This window comes from Cheilinus undulatus, linkage group 21 (genome assembly GCF_018320785.1).
Source record: "Cheilinus undulatus linkage group 21, ASM1832078v1, whole genome shotgun sequence".
NCBI classification, from domain to species: Eukaryota; Metazoa; Chordata; class Actinopteri; order Labriformes; family Labridae; genus Cheilinus; species Cheilinus undulatus.
In genome coordinates this window covers 12,827,745-12,845,640 of record NC_054885.1, presented here as the reverse complement: position 1 = coordinate 12,845,640, position 17,896 = coordinate 12,827,745, and the positions used below count along the sequence as shown (strand labels likewise).

Sequence of the window (17,896 nt, the reverse complement as noted above, 5' to 3'; positions counted from 1 at the left end):
GAACAAAATCAGAGCACATCCATTTTCTGATTGGTAATGGGTAATATTCAAACATTTTTAGCTAGTGGATTTTTGATTTTCTCAAGCTGTTAGCCATTATCATCACGATTAAAACAAAGGCTTGAAATATTTCACTTTATGTGCTCTGAATCTTGATCGTATGAAAGTTTTACTCTTTGAATTGAATTACAGAGGGAAAAAAATTGGACTTTTCCACAATATTCTACATTTTTTAGATATACCTGCACATCTTTACAGCTGTTTAGCATTTAGAGGAGACTGAAACCCAGTTACATAAGGACCCAGTTCTGCATTACTCTAAATCTTAAACTCAACCTTTCAGCTTATCCATACCACTGTGGAGTATGGTGGTTCTGTGACATAACCTCATTTACAGGCATCTGTTTTTTCAGGACAACGTGGACAGGCACTAGCAACACTAGCTTTAGCTGTTACAGGACAGTTATCCTCCTCATCTGCTCTGATCAACCATGAAAAGTGCTCCAAAACAGTTAATTAGCAGACTTAACAAGCATACAGATGGCTCTATGGTGCTTTGTTCATGGTCAGTAAAATGTTTTAAAGGTTCAATTAAAGAAAATGTCATGACATGTTCAAATGAGGACTGTCAGCATTACTTCATTAATTGTGATGTAATTAAGATCCATGTTTAGTGCAATGATTATTTTTCACCATATGCTTCGTTGTCTTTTTCAGCTCAGCTGTCTGTGTCTCGCTGCAGCCACAGTAACACAAAATAAGTCCACCACTGTGCCTTAAAATCTCGAGTGAGCATTGATCTAAAGACCTGCAGGCCTCACTAGACCCAGTTAAGATCTGTGTTCATGATTCGAGATTAAGAAAGAGACCGGGCAAAAATGGCATCCTTTCACCAAAAAGAACATGAAGGTTCGTCTCATATTTGCCAAAAACATTTTGATCATCTCCAAGACTTTTGAGAAACTATTCTATGGACTGATTAAAAAAAGCTGAACTTTTTTGGAAGTTGGTGCCCTGTTACATCTGGTGTAACACTACCACAGCATTTCATATAAAGAACATGATACCAACAGTCAAACATGGTGGTGGTAGTGTGATGGAGTGGAGCTGCTTTGCTGCTTCAGGACCTGGATGACTTGCCGTAATTGAATGAACCATGAATGATGCTCTCTACCAGAAAATCCTGAAGGAGAACATCTGGTCATCAGTTCGTGACCTCAAGTTAAAGCACACTTGGGTTTTGCAGCAGGACAATGATCCAAAACTCATTAGCAAGTCCACCTCTGAATGGATTTATTACAATGAAGGTTTGGAGTGGCCTTTAAAAGTGAACTTTTATATCTGCCAATATGGATAATTACCTTTTAAAGCTAGTAACTGCCAACACCAATTAAGGATCCCATCCTTTTCAGAGTTTTTTTTAAGAAAGGAAAAAGGAAAGCCACGTATCAAGGACGGAAAACTGGGTGACAGTGGCTAGATAAGGGTGACATGACTGAGCATGCTGGATAGGAAGCTTAAAATACAAAGTTGGGTCAAAGAGCGTGTGCGCACATTCAATACAGCACACTCACGCGCACACAGAGTGACAGCTCTCACTCTGGGTGTCAGCTCTTATCAGTTATTAGTATAGAGCCACAGGAGGAGTGTGAACATACCACTACTGCCTCACTTTACACACACACACAGCCTCAGCTTGGGTTAAAAAAGAAGCTGCACTTGACCGAGCGCACCAGAATAAACATGAGGATCTTCTCCTGTTATTCCATCTCATCCACGCTGACTGAAGGTCCCCAAGCAGCTGGAAGTGTGCTCAACCCATCGGTTCTGCTCTATAAGTGTGCATATGTGTCTATGTGCAGCCTGTAAAGGGACAAGAGACTTTAACAAACCCTGACACGCTCTGCAGGAAAGGTTTCAAGACTGTTTCCAAGGTTACGACGAGCCTGTCCCACGTGCTATCCTCTCTGCATCAGAAAGCTGGTGATTAGCGCTGCACGCCCCCTCGCTCTGCCCGCTCTCTCCATCACACAAACTCTTCTTCCTGACACACCTCTTACTTCCTGTCTATCAACCAATCGATCTACGTCCATCTCTTATCATTAACCTATCCTTCTCCTCCATGCGTCTGCTCATTCATGTGTTTGTGTTTATTTAGAGCGTGAGAGTCAGATGCTATTAAACCAATCACTCTGCTCCAGCAGAGGTATGAATAAACGCCCCTGAACGTATAAACATCCATAGCCTGCTCACAAACATGCACACATGGAGTCCGTCACTCTCAAGACTGATCCATTGCTTAGCAACGCAGCCGTGGTCTTATTGTAATTCAAGGCTTGTTTGTAGCTTTTAGCCGCACTCTGTAATGACATGTTTAATGCAGAAAGGGTGGAGGTGGTGGTGGTGGAGGGGGCGAAGGAGCAAGGGGGCCCAAAGTGGGACAAGGAGGGAGGGAGTGTTGCTGCAAAGAGGAAGGAAGGGCGGGGATGGAGAGTTTTAAAAAGAGAGGGGACAGAAATGAGGAGAAAGACAGAGATGGAGCAGGAGCACCATCGCTGAATGACCTTGACGTCCAAGAATAGAGTGCTGCATGGTTGGAATTGCAATGCAGCACAGAGAAACAACATACCCGCCAAAAAAAAAAAAAGAGTATTTCAATAGAATAATACCCATGACATAATCGGTAGCTTTGGAAGCAAGGGAAGGGAAGCAGTGACTGCCATCCAATCATGCATAAACACAGCAAAGTCAACAGAAATGAGGAAAACACGACTTTAATCTGAAACAAAATGAATCCCTTCATTATTCATGGAAACTAAAATGAGGAATCATTTGCTTTGGGTTCATTTAGCTGAGGGGATTCATGCTTCCTGCAGTGTGATACAGAGAGCTGAGAACAGAAAGCTGAAACTGCAGAAACCCATCAGAAAAAGCTTTTACATGAAGGAGGTGTGCTTAATTTAATCTATTAAGCTTTAAAATGAGACTGAATGTTAATACTATTTCAAACTATTCTGCAGCAAAAAAAAAGAACCAATTGTGTTTTCTTTTTAACAAGGTAAACAAAAGTGGCACACATTTCAGTTTCATTTGCACTTCTGTGATTCAAATGCAAGAAAACAAGATTTTTCTAGAAGGTTTGCAGACTGAACAACAAGAAAACAAGCCACAAGCAGGTGTTAGGTAAAGTATGAGTCAGAAACATAACAGCATGCTCACAACATCATATATTATTTACTGCTGTCATTTGAAAATGGATTCCATTAATCAGGCAAAACCCAAAGACAACAATGGAGCACATGAGCCACTGTAGGCGATTCATTCAGGTCAAACTGTAAAGGTATGATGTGGAAAAATTAAATACCCTCCTCCTTGCAGAGTCATCTCTGATTGGTTGTTCGGATCGGGAGGTAAGCACACAGTCAACCAATACTGAGACAGCACTTGTATGCAGCCCTCTGTACAATCCAGGGTGATTGTATTATGCAATGATCATTTTTACGAAATTAATCTATATAAGACAAAAATTGTTGATCTTAGCTGTGTTGTCATGCCTCTCTCTAAAATGTATAGTCTGTAAATTTTGTAAATATTGTCCCATTCTAGATTGTATTAGAGGTCTACACTGAAGTGCTCTAACAGCATTTGGTAATTGCCTGCTTGCCTCCTTCTCCAAGCAACAAATCAAGCATGACTATGAGGAGGAGGGTATACATTTTTTTTCAAATCCCCTTTACTGTTTGACTCAAAGAAAATGCAAGGCATAAAACATTACATAAAATGCCTTAAGGGGCTAATGGATTTTGCCTGTGTGAAGGAGTTTATTCAATCATCACCAAAACAACAATGCTCTTTTCTGAGAGGACTGACCTTCACCTGTACGTAGGCCAAAGCATAAGAGACTCCTACGTTACTATGATATAAAATATTTTTAGGGATGCATTGGTTTGATGAATTTTACCCTTTAATTGATCATTTTAAATCAGTCATGGTCAATATACTTTGGCTTTTTTGAAAAAAAAAAACAAAAAAAAAAAATCTGTTGACTGCATAAATATTTACCCTTTTCAGAGTGCAGTGAATGTGTCTCAAGGAATTTTAGTTGAAAGACACCTGTGACTGGGAGGTCCAGTCACTGGTTAATCAGTATTCCTGGCTAACATTACACCATTAAGTCAAAAGAACACTCCAAGCAACTCAGAGAAAAGGTTACTGAAAGGTGGAAGGATACAAAAAAAATTCCAAGGCACCAAACATCCTCCAGAGTCGAGTTAAGTCCAGCATCAAGAAATGGAGGAGTACAACACATGTAAATCTGGAGACTGTAAGAGAGGCCATCAAGACACCTATTACTACTTTGAAGGAGCTACAAGTTTCAGCAGCTGAGATGGGAGAGACTCAGCATACAACAACTGTTACTCGGTTCTTCCCAGTCAAAGCTTTACAGGACAGTTGCAATGAGAAAGCAACTGTTGAAGAAAACTCAGATTAAATCTCAACTAGAGTTCACCAAAAGGCATGTGGAAGACTCCATGGTCAAGTGGAAGAAAGTTCTATGGTCTGAGGAGACCAAAATGGTATGTATGGGTGACATCAAACACTGCACATGATCACTAACAAATCATCCCCACTGTGAGGTACACTGGTGGCAGCGTCATGCTGTGGGGGTGCTTCTCAGCAGCAATTTGTGGCTGGACTTAATTGACAATACTTTGTAGAAATGTGTTTTTCCTTTGGTTAAAAAAAAGAATAATTATAGTGACAATGATTGATTTATAAAATCAATAAAAGGGTGAAACATTCAAGGGGGTGAGCAATTTTATGATGGCAACTAGTACACCTTACTGCTGAATCCATTTTTTACTGGGCAGAAAAAGTCACCTATTGAGTAAACGCTGATTTGATTTCATGGTCAAACATGAGAAATTTTTCACCCTGATTTTACCCTGAAGTTATTTCACAAAAAAGAGTATGCTGACAGTGTGTTTAACATGACAAGACAGCTAGCCAGCTATGTCTTTCTCCTGAAATCTACATCTGAATCTTCATGCACCAGTGATCAGCCATGTTTACACTCCACTGAGCCTGAAGAAGCAAGTTTGAAAGCTTATGATACCTGACGTATATGTTTGTAATCGAAGCACTCTGTAATGGGAAATTTTGGGTGTTTTAGGCTTTAACATGGTCCTTGTTTCTATGGTTAGTCATTTAACAGTCAAACCGACAGTTTCAGCGGAGCACCTATCCCAGGTGTTGAATTCCCAGAGGTGAATCAACACCCTGCAGCTATCAGAATCAAGCTTCCCACCAAACAGAGAGATAAAGACTCTAAGCTGTGAGGCTTCCTTACACTAAAGTCAGATTTACCTTTAATAGCTGTTTGCAGCAGTGTCCTCTGTGGGTCTGAGGGTCCGCTGCTTGGTTTGCTGCTACTCCCACTGTCTCTCTGCCGGGCCACAGCCACAGCAATGCCCACAGGAGGATGCCGTACCTCTCCTTCACCCTCCCGGCCAAATGAGCGGGCGCTGTCTGGACGCTCCTGCTCCCTCTTCAGCTGTGGTGGCATCCTCAGCGACCCTGAACCCACTGACACCCTCTCCCTGTCCTTCTCTCGTTCTCTTTCCCTCTCCCTCTCCTTCTCCCTTTCCCGCTCCCGCTCCCTTTCTTCTGGCCCAATGTGTCCCAGACCGCCGAAGGGCCCCCGCCCTTCTGCGTTGTGCCTGGATGACCCGGGACCCTCGGCAGCGAAGTTCCCACTGTATTTAATTAGACTCTGCATTGCTGAGACTTCTGTGTGATCCGAACCCCCTCGCTCTCCCCCACTAGACCCTCCCACCAATGATCCCCCGGGTCTGTAGAGTGCTGCTGGGTCCAGGTAGCATCTCTGACTCCCCTCCTCACTCGTGTGTTGGGAGGGGTGCGTTTGGGGGGAGTGGCTGTGGGTCGAGTGCGTGCTGCTGCCAGGTCGGTGTGTCGTGTGGGGAGACATCTGTGTGGGGGAGGAGAGCGTGTGTCCGTGTTGGGCTGCCAGGGCGGCCATGTGAGTTGTGGCGTAGTTCGCCAATGGGCTGAGAGTGGTAGTCCACTTTGGCTCCGCCCCTAACCGTATGGAGTGTTTAGGAACGTCCCTGCTCTCCGGGCTGAAGCGTGATTGGCTAGAGGAGAAAGGTGTGTCCTGGACTCGTTTTCCAGAGGAACCGTTCGAACAAATGACAGAACCTTCCTCTCGATGATTGCTTGATTCGCCAGAGAGTCGAGGATGCTCCATCGGGCTCCTGTCAGGAAACCTGTAGCTCTCCCTCTCCCTGTTTCTCTCTCTCTCTCGCTCTCTGTCTCTTTCTCGTTCTCTGTCTCTCTCCCTGTGTTTGTCGCCGTGTTTGTCGCGGGCCTGTGACGCGATTTGAATCGGCCCGACCCGCTCGTCGTAAACCTCCACAGAAGGCACATACGTCGGTGCACTAACTCGCTGCTCTCTGATTGGCTCTCTGGGTGTGGAGGGGTGGGGCGTTCCAGAAGAGGAGGAGGAGGAGGGGTGAAGTGCAGGAGGAGGGAAGGTGTAGGAGACATGGAGGGTCCCAGCTGATGTGGCCACAGACTCGTTCCTCCTTTGTCTCTCAGAGTTATTTGAGTTGTTGGGTCGAGAGCCCCCCTCTTCATCCCGACCCCCTCTGTCTGTTTCATGCAGCCTCCCTCCTCCTCCTGAAGGGAAGGAGGGCCGAGGAGGTGACGGTCTGGATCTGTGTTCCGCTGTCAATTGTGACCTGGACTGGTTTGGGTGAGGATTAAACGACCAAACATCCCTGTCTCTGTCCGAGTCCCGATCTCTTTCTTTATCCCGGTCTCGGTCTCCGCTCCTTCCCCGGCGTTCCTCTTCGCTCCTCCCATCCTGTGTTAGATCCACCACGCTGTGCGGCCTCTGCTCCTCCCTTGACCGCTCCCGATCTCTGTCCCTCTCGCTGCGGTGGTTTCGCTCCCTCCCAGAGTCCCGGGTTGTCCTCTGTGGAGGGGTGGAGCTGATTGGAGCGGACGGAGGCGCAGATGGAGGGTGGAGAGGCAATTGACCGAAGGAGGCCGGCAGGTAAAACCCCTCTGAAACACAAAGACAATTAAGAACCATAAAATATGCGTCTATCCGAGTCAATACAATCATATTTATGTCCAATATTGTTTTTTGCTATTTTATCTGAAGTTTCATTGTGATTTTTGTTCATTTTATCAACAGCAAACTCATTTCTGTTGTTGTTTATGACAGCGACTGACCTTTGTGTGAGTCATAGAGAGGGTGTGAGGAGAGCGAGGGAGGGTCCAGGTGCCCTAGGGACAGATAAGAGCTGGAGTACAGGCTGCTGGGCAGATGAGGGTAGCCTGAGGGGGGAACAAAGAACATGTCATCTACTATATTTACACACAAAAAAGACTCTGCAGTAACTTCCTCTGCAGCTCTGCTGTGTTAATATCTTTGCAATGCATACTTTAGATTTTTATGAGGCGCATTTGAAGCCTCCAGGGAAGTTATGCAAGAGGATTTGACAGCATCAACAAACACAGCAGAAGAAGTTAGAACTAAAGGAACTTTACTGAAGTCGGATTCGTTGTTTCTGTCGTTTTCAAGCTGAATTTTTCAACAGTTTGGAATTCAAGCATCTTAAATATGAAGATTCAGGGCATTTCTTTATGTGATAGCAACAGGAACAGTACTTTTGGATCATCTTGATCCTTTTATTGTCATTTAAACTTGCCCTACCTGATTTCACAGCTCGATTTTTGGGTGCAACATGAGCAAACATTTACCTATGGCAGCAAAACTTGTTTTTAAATCGGTAAACTATCAGGTAAAGTCGACCCGGCTGTCACCTGCAGGGACTCGTGTCGTCCCTGAGGTCAGTTTGAGGTTATCGTTGGGACAGAGTCTGCCCAACAGACAGCTGCTGCTCTCAGAGACCGGGTCTTAATTTAGACAGGGCCTCGTGTCTGATGGTGTAATGCTCTGGATTTTTGTGTTAGGGCTGAGCTGGCTGCTACTGTGACGCTGGCTGGTGTCACCACAGATTAAAAAAAAAAGAAGAAGAAAAAAAGGGAAGGGTCTACCACCCAGAGAGGGTGAGACATTCCCTGTTCCCACACTTCGGCCATTCCAAGAAATATCAAAGACGCCGCGGTCGTCGTTCCAGCAAAGAGTGCCAGCGAGAAGGGCCCGAGAATAAATCTGTCTCCTCACTCGTTTTCAGAGGCAGAATTGGAGAAGCAGGAGGAGGTGGAGGACGGTGGGGGTGTTGGTGGGAGAGAGACAGAAATATAAGAGGAATGATGTGAGGAAAGTAGAGGCATGCAGGATAGGTTTCTGCAAAGCTTCCTTTAACCAGCACTAACAGCTAACCTTGATCTCTAACAGCTTTGATACAGCGTTCCTCTGCAGCTACGGAGGATCCCCGGCATATCCAAAGTCTGCGTCTGAGCTGAGGCCTGGAAACGTCTCTATCCTTTAGTAACTTTAACTGCTGTTAAAGCCAGCCACCGGGTTTTATGAATCCCTCTTAGGCTGTGAAGACTTCTATTCATATCAGAGTTGGTCTGCTCTGAGGTTTCTGCAGCCGGCAGGAAGTACAGTATGACTTTCTTTAGATACCTTTAGCTCCAGTTCCGGCTAAACCTCACCTTTAGTCCCTCCATCATATTTTTCAGCTTCTCCAGCTGAATGTAAAATCAGTTGGTGGGGTATCTTGGTCTTTTTTGAACCCAGATCAAGAAGTTCGAAAGTTAAATTTAAAGTCAGGCGCAAGATTTTAGTCAGTCCAGTCAGACTTGCCATGGTTCCTTAAGTTAGTTTAAACTTTTTTGTTTGTCTCACTAGACCTGATGTTTAACTTTCAACCCGATGAAAGATTATACTCAGCTAGTTGGCCAAAGTCGGCAAAAGCTAGGGGCCTTCCAAACAGCACTGGTAAGATTATAACACCATAACACAAGCCAGGACGGCCAGCTGAGGATGTCAATCAACCTCAAGATTTGTTTTTCTGCCGTAGTCATGTTTGATCATGCGGGTTTTTGTGAGGTTTTGTGCTCGGAAGAACAGCAGTATTTCACAGTATTGAAAGGTTAAAAAATAAAATGCATTTAAATACATATTTAGGTGTTAAAAATCATCCTTCTATTCTGAAAACAAAGCTGCCATGGCTGCTGAACTCATGTCTGCATCTGTAGTTTAAGTTTCATTTCTCTCCTGCTGAGGTGCCACTGACAGGTTTCCTTCTGTTGGCCTTCACAATAAGAGCGCTCGAACAAAATAACTATGGATTTGTATTGTACAGAACTGGACAGAAGTAGAGCGTTCATCATTGATTTAACTTGGCTTTAGCAGTGGTACATGTGAGTGTATGGAGCCACCAAGTTAACAGCTGTTTCTCTGATCTCGTTTAACACCACAGTCTGCTTCTTTGAATCATCATGAACTTAAAACAAGCAAGTTACAACTGGAGCTGTCTGAGTTAATGCAATAATCACAATAAATTAAGGTCAATAATGAGCGCATTATTTGTCTTTAATTGCAATTAATTGCATGCTTCATTGTCCTTTAAGTACACTTTGGTTAAGCTACAGCAGTGTCTCCCTGCAGCCACAGTGATGTAAAGTAACTCCACCTCTGCTCCATAATGTCTCATTCACTTTAGAAAACTCCCAGACAGCTCAGTGGACTTTCAACTTTTTTACTCTCAACCACAACAATAAAACAATGTGACGAGTACAGACCAAAGCTGCCCGGATCCTCCCACCTCCACTGTTTGCATCTTGAATTGAGGACTCCTTTTGATAAAAACAGTGCATCATGAGGTGTACTTAAATAAACTGAAAACCAGAATTTTGTTTTCATCCATAAATTTCTCATAATGAAGGAGAAAAGCACTTAAAAGTGCACTTCCACATTTGCACTGGAAGCGGTACCAGGATGTGCGTGTGCTCTGTGATCCAAAGATGCGCATCAACTCTGGCCTGTTCTACAGTGAGAACACAGAAGTGCACTTTTAAGTGCATTTCTCCCCAATTATGAGAGATTTCTGAATGAAAACAAAACGGCAGTTTTCTTTTTAGTAAATACGCCTGAAGAGGTGCAATATTTTGTGAAGAGTCCTACATTCAAAATAAGAAGTAGTATTGGGAAGGAGGCTGCAGAGGTAGATGGCATTGAGCAATGCCTCTCTCAGCTCGCTGGAAATGCCTTGTGTGGGGAGTTTCCACGTTACAGAGGTGAGATAGAGCGACTGAACTCACAACTAATTCAGACAGACTTGACCCCATGTCTGATTTTCTATAATACTGTCGTATTTACTAATACTGGTGTTTTTACTGTCCAACATTGTTTTTTGTCATTTAACCGTTTCATCTTTTTTATTGCCATAAAAGCCTTCTAGGGTTGGGAGTTGCAAATTAGCATTCTCTCTAAACACTATGATGCTCACATGAGACATCTGTTGTATGGGTATACTGTATTTGTCCCTGACAAACTATAAATAAATAAGCCAATGGCAGCCTCCAGAACAAGACATGTCCCATTACAATTACAAAACTTAAGGATTTTTCTGTCATTGAAAACTTTGGGGAAAAAAAACGAGAAAATATAGCACCCCGATTAAAAAAAATATACATCACATAGAAATGGTCAATTTCTGAATTAACAAAGACATTTCAGTGCGAAAATTCTCAAATGCATCTTTAAAGACAGTACAAAAATCAAAAATGAAAAAAGTTTTAAAGAGAAAAAGATGAATTTCAAGATGCAACAGAAAGGTGACATTTTAATCCCATTGAAAATGTTAAGTCTTAAACAAATTGGTTAAAACACATTGTTCTGCCGTTGTTTAAGCTATTAGGCCCTATAAATAAACACAGCAGCCCTAGGCTTCAGTTAAACTGAGTCAATCCATTGCAGCCCACAGCTTGTGTTAAAGCCTCAGATGGGCTGACAGAGACGCTTTGCAAAGCGAGCACACTCGCCCCATGTTGCTGCCATTACAGCACTCATTGCTGTGCTTCCTGTTAATTATACTGACACAGACAGGTGACATTTGGCTCACTTGCCCGCTCTTTAGTCGGAGCAATACATGCTGTTGACTGGACTCAGACTGAACTGTTGTCAGTCGAATATCACTCTGGCGTCTGTTATACTAGAACACAACGCGTGTGCTTAAACCATTGATGAAGGTGTTGCAAAAGTTCATTCCTTTGCAGAAATTTAACAGCGTTGGTATCGATACCAGTTACTGACCAATGCTAAAAATGTCTGGTGTGTAGCCAGCCTTAAAAATGGAAAGAAAAAAAAATGAAATCAATCATAGACTCTGTTAAAAAGCAGCCATTTGCCAAAGCTATGGGAAACAGATAACCATGGCATACCAGGCAACAAAATAAAAGAAAAAAGCCCTAATCTCCCCCATTAAAGCATTATATCTTGATGGTTTAGACCAGAGTGTAAAAACAAACATTCAGCTTTATGGTGGATTATGTACTTAAAGCTATTCTGAGATATGAGCAGTTGCCAGGAGACCAGCAGAAGTTCCCACTCGAGTATAACCTGTGGTAAAAAGCACAATCACGTGCAGGTGCCGCTCTGAACAAAGTCACATTGAGACAAAATCTTAAAACTAATCACACACAACCTGACTGCTGTGTTTGCAAAGCACCGCACAAGATCTGTGTCACACCAGCGATGCAATCTGTTTCAGAACGAGGCCTAAATTGAATCCGTTATTGAATCTGTTCGTCCTTCTTTCTTTACCGTGACAAATCGCTGCTGGATACGTTTCCTCCCATCTGACCTTCTACTCCTGCAAGATTTGATAAGGAGATGCAAAAGGACAGAAAGGAAGGAGAAGGAATGGAGCGAGATTCAATCACTTACTGAAAAGAGAGGACAGCGAGGCCCAAGGGAAGGACAAAAAAGGGTGCATACAGTAAATTTATAAGCTTTAGCAAGTCTAAAACAGTGTTTCTAAGCTAGGTCACAAGAGAGATGTAGGAAAGTAGGACAGCAGAACAAGTGAAGGACAGACAGAGACAAAGTGCACACTGGACAGAAAGCTGGGAAAAAAGAACAAGAGCAAGGGTAAGATAGATTACAGTGATGTATGACAGGCAAAAGGAAGACACCGGTCAGAGACAGAGGAGAGGAGACGCATATAGGACAGAGCCGGGAGCAGAGCTACCAGCAGAGACAGAAATGGAACAGGATCCCGCTGGAGTGAGCAATGAGCAGCAGAGGAACAAGCCTCCTGGGCTTTGGACAGGAGCAGACTGTGAGAAATGTCACAGAAATATGATGTCACTGTCGTCTGCACGGGTTTGAGTTAGAGCCAGAACGATATTGGATGTTTTCACAGAATTTTAAAGGATTCATAGATAAGCCACTTTGAAATACATGCAAGACACATGTGGACTAATGCCAAGATAAGGTTTCAGTGAAGAGACCCCTAAACCCAACTACGCCCTTTAAGTTCCCTTCCATGAGTCAACCATGCTGACAGATGAGCAACAAGAGTTGGCAAGTGGGAACATCTCTCTTCCAGGTTTCACCCAGTTAGTCCAACGACACCTGAGGAAGGCTGGACAGTGAGCTCCAGCGCCTTACAGCCACCCCCCTCCATCATCAAAGATCTATTTTGGCAAGTCTTAGGGTCAGTCCCATTTCTACCCCTTAGCCTTTATCTTAACCCTTCCCCTTGGTTTTTTTGCATTCACCTCAGGTGAAAGGGTATTCCAATTCTCTTTTGAATCGAGGGCTACGGCCACATAGCCCTTGAAAGAAAGATTTTTAGGACCACGTTTGAAACCAAGGGGTATGATGATGCACTGCGTTCACTTGCAAAATGGAACAGACTACCAAGGAGGCACGTTAATGTAAATGTTTTCTGCATTGATTAAAGGAAAAACAAGGGTTGTTTTCCCATATATTCAATCTTCAGCTACTAGGGATGGGAGTTTACATTTAAACCAGAGCTATTTACTTTAAATACATGGAGAAGATCAACATGGAGATGCATAGTATAAACAAGATGGTCAAAGCTTTATTGTCACCTCTGGTAACGCAGCTATTTATCGGCGAAGTGTGATGACAAACAGCAATCAAGTGGTGTCATATTTCTTACGTGAAGGTTTTTCACCCCTTCTCCTTATCACTCTGTTCCGAGGGGAAGGGTTAAGGGGTAGAAATGGGATTGGCACTTAGTCTAGTCTTTCTCACGGAAGAAAAGCTGCTGAGGAACATTTTTAATCATAGTTTTAGTCGACAAAATTATCACTGCAGGAACACAGCTATTTCTAGTGCCGACAATATACAAGAAAACTAATTGCAATATGAAAAACAGGTATGAATACAGGGTAAGAACCCTTGTAATCCTATGGTGCAGCAGCTCTGTAATGACTGATAAACTGCTAGATGATAACATAATGACATCCCCACGATATGTTGTCCTTCAAAAGGTAAAAATGCAGGATTGATGCATTTATTCACCGCTGTTTTCTGTCAGTTTCCCCTCTTACCATTCTTCGTATGTTACTTTTTCCCCACTGGCGTCCGACATTATCACACTGTCATCTTCTTTGACCATTTTACTTCTCATGTTGCACTAATTCAAGACATAAACACCACCAGGAGGAGCCGGAAAGTTGTTACACAAATCAGAGAAATCAAATTTCCTCAGTGATATTTTGTTCCAACCCCTTCATCAAAGATTCAATAACATCCGTCATCTTTAAGACAGAGCCATCTATTTATTGTCCAACTGATATCTTCCCAGTAGAGTTGTTTCAGTACCAAGAACTGAAACCAGTATCATTATCATGTCCCTAGCTGCCTGAATTGCAGTATCTGTGATCAACAATTCCTTCGTTCAATGCGCTGATCTGATGACATAATTCATTAGTTACCCAAAAACCATTAAATTTCAAGTGCAGAATCATGTGGTGATGACTAACCAATAAATACAGCACTACCAGCAAAATATCAATAATCAGTGGTTTTTCCACTGATAAATCCATCAAATTATCTGCTGTGATTTATTTTGACAGTCAAACATAGTTGAAAAAAAACAAACATTGCGGAGGCGAGCGTTATTTACCATCATGAGCGTGTGATGCCCAGAGCTGAGCCATCTGCATACTGCTGGGATTGGCCGATCTGTACGCCGGGTCAGAGGTCAAGGAGGAGGGGCCTGGATAACCTGACAGGAAGGGAGTGGAGCCTGTCGGGAAGGCATCACCTGTGAGAGAAAAACCCAAGGCCGTCAGTCAGGGTGTTAACCACAAGTATAAGAGATTTGAATGATGATGACGATCGATTCAAAGAGAACACGCTGTCACTGTTGTATGAGTTTGTGAGTTCATGTGTGTGTATAAATCGATGCACGCTGACGGTTCAGCGCTGCAGCAGTCTGTTGTAATCACATTATTACTGAGCCACCGTGCACTCCATTTCCACAACACAGACCACAGACAGACTGCGCTGAAGGAGAGGACAGTTAATGTAACCGCCAACTAAAAACCACAATCACTGCAGCTGACGTGAACCCCTCCACTCAGAATCTGTGATTTAATGCAGCATTATGGGACACGAACACAACTACATTAAAACATTACCTTCCTAATAAACACCTCAGTTACTGGAGCTCCTCCACATCCTCCAGAAGAAAAGCCTTTCTTACAAGCCTTTAAAAGCCATTTCAGAAGAAGATGTTGGCTTATTTTAGGGAAGCAGGGACTTGTTTCTTAAAAGACTTAAAATAATTATCCTTTCTCTGCCTCCTTTGGGTTTAATTATTGATCCAGAGCAAGGTAGAGTGCAGCCCCATGTGTGAGCTCAGTACCCTGCTGATTCATTGTTCCAATTGTTTCCTCGATCAATCATTCGGTCAATAAAATGAAGCAAAAGCAGTGAAACAATGTCTTCATGGCTTCCTTGATCCAAAGGTAACAGAGTCTCACTATCAGGTCTTTTGGTTAATCTTTAGATCAGAGAAAAACTCCCACATGCAAGCATGACTTTTATGATCTCTGCAGCTCAAGAGGGGTTAGTATGTAGTGAGCAATCATATTCACAACCAGCTCTAACTGACATCTCTTGTGTTTACATCAAAAAACAAAGAACAGTTCTGACTTCCAACTGTTATTTACTCTTTTTTCTTAACTAATACATTTCTGTACCAAACAAATACATCATAAACAAACAACTCACACACATTGGCTTTAAAAATGGTCTTTTTCACTTTTGCATTAGGGCTAAACGATGGCAAAAATAGCAATTTCTTTCCCCAATATTGCAATTTAATGTGTGATTATTATAAGGTTCCTCATCTTATGTATTTTTTTTCCAGGTGCAAGAAATAAATCCTTCTATATCACAACCTACATTCAACCAGGAACACTCTCATCAAACATTCAATCATTTTATTATGAAATGGATCTACAGTTGTATTTGGTGGAGAAGGCTCTGCTTCAAAAATGCTCCCTGGGTTAGCTAAGCAACAGGTTTGACTTTCAAGGAGTGCAGGACTAGAAAACCCCATATGGATAGATACATTTATGACAATATGTATTGAAAAAAAAATTAGTTCAAAAGAAATTAATCCATAGAAGCATGAATCTGAATATGAGGGTGCAACAAGCTTTAAGCTGTAAAGGAGGATGCTGGGGTGGAGGAAGTTAGATTCTGCCAGCAGCAACAGCGTGGAACATCAGCATTATCGCAAGCATGGATTAGTAGGAAGTACGGCATATTTAAATGTCGAGAGAAAGAGCTACGATTGGCTGTGGGAGCTGGGAGGCAATAACTGGTATCAGCTGGCTATCAGCTGATCGCAGCTGGGCTAACGCTAAGCTTCATCAATATTAGATAGAACAGAACAATTAAAAGAATAAATCTAACTGTAATTCATTTTGCAAATTTGATATCAATTGCTTTACTGAGGGAGATCATCATTTTTATGTCTCTTATTTTGATTAAGAAAAACACATTAATCCAAAAATGAGGGTTTTTGTAAATCATTCTTAAAAAATGTCATGTGAATGATTGCATAAAGTACATCCCTGCTGATGCAAAAAATGAATGTATTAAACTGATATTTTGACACATTTCAAGTTAAAGAAATATTGCAACTTCTGCAATTTCTAAATTGTAGCAGGCCATATTGCAGTTTATCTAATTTGCGATTAAATGCCAAGCCCTATTTTGCATTGAATTGAATTTAAATTTCTTAAAAAGCTCTCAAATCTGACATTTCAATCATGTAACCAAGAATTCAGCTGAAGCATGTTGAATCGGACAATTTCAATAAAGAAAACAGATCATTTAAAAAAAGACAGAGCTAATTCCTCAGAAGAAAAAGGTGGAACTACAGGCCTATTGCTAATTTGTCTGCAGATAAAACACATACAAAAGTACATGATAACACCCAGTCATGCTTGATAAATGCAGAGGTTTAAGGTATTTTAATCCACAAGATAGAAGTGAAAGAAAGCTTATGTTCATAGTTATATCAAAAGTTGGTAAAAAAAAAAAAAAAAAGATGCAAGGTGCACCCTTAACAAAATAATTAGTTTTTCTGTGGTTAAATTTATGTTGGCAATGTTGTCGATCAGATTGTGAACATGTGAGGAAACCACATCAAACAGAGCAGGCAGGGACACGTCCAAGAAGTAGTAGCAGATCAGGAGACTGATGTAGTCGTTAATATATTTTGGCTCCCTGGCAAACTTTCTGAGGTTTTCACATGCCTGCTGAATCAGCACTCTGCCAGCATTTGCCATCAGCTTGGTGCTAAGGTTAGCAACTACTGCTACTTCGTATTGAAACTCTGTTTTTCCTAATAATTTGGAACTCTACATTTTGAGTTATTTGGCAAAAAAAAAAAATCTTTTTTATCATTGGTAATTTTGTCGAATAAAATCCAGACTACAATGTCCCTGTGGAGGAATGTAAAATCCTTTTGACTGCCAATTATGTAGACTATTTAGGAAAAACAAACAAAAACAGTGTATGCATAATAATTTGGAACACAGTGTAGATATGTTTGCATGCACTGCACCAGCCTGCTTTGTATACTATAACTGCTATGTGTATTTCTATTTGCATTTTCATTAGGTATTGTTTTATTGTGTGCATGTGGGCGTGTATCCATGCATAACCTTCGATGTAGCATTTTTCTTGCTGTTTCTGTCCACCAGAGGCAGCTGGAGTGGTCAGAGTCTTGTTTGTAGACTTTCTATATCAGCTTTAAGCTCCTTCGTTTATAACTTGTGGTACTTGACTAGTGTCTGCAATCGCAAATTAGATTAAAACGCAATATGGCCCGCTGCAATTTACAAATCGCAGAAGGTGCAATATTTTTTTAACATGAAATTTGTTTCTAAATACCAGATTAGAACTGTTTTTTGCATCCAAGATTTTATGCATTACCTATCATGCAACAATTCTAGTGCCATATTTTTACAATAGTGTACGAAGAAAAATCCACCTTTTCTTAATTTTTTTTAGGTTTTTCTTATTACATATGAGAATAATATTAAAACCATCATTCCCTTTAATACAACAGTTAGGCTGTATCAAATTTGCAAACAGAGTAAAAAATCATCACATTTCAATATTTTAAAAAGATTCTTCTGCTTAGTTTAATTGAATATTGTGTTGTATAGTAAAAAATGAATTCTTGCTTGTTTTTGTTGTAAAATGCATGACATGAGGAACTTAAGAATTAATCGCATATTAACCCCTTAAAGCCTATTGTATCATATTTGATACTTTTATGATACCTCTATCTAATCAATATGTTCAATAAATTACTAAAAAAAACTTCTGAATAAAATCTGATAAATGATAAAAATGCCCTCAAGTGGATTATCAGTTACCAGAAAC

General features: G+C 41.7%; 1 protein-coding gene across 1 annotated transcript in view; it reads right to left on the bottom strand.

Moving 5' to 3' along the window:
- Positions 1 to 17,896, bottom strand: part of tnrc18 (trinucleotide repeat containing 18) — a 72,728-nt gene that overhangs the window by 32,930 nt on the left and 21,902 nt on the right. The window contains exons 3-5 of the mRNA XM_041817530.1: positions 14,109 to 14,249; positions 7,261 to 7,365; positions 5,368 to 7,089 (exon numbers count right to left, since the gene is read on the bottom strand). Of these exons, the coding sequence (XP_041673464.1) occupies positions 5,368 to 7,089; positions 7,261 to 7,365; positions 14,109 to 14,249 (1,968 nt within the window). The remainder of the gene's footprint in view (positions 1 to 5,367; positions 7,090 to 7,260; positions 7,366 to 14,108; positions 14,250 to 17,896) is intronic.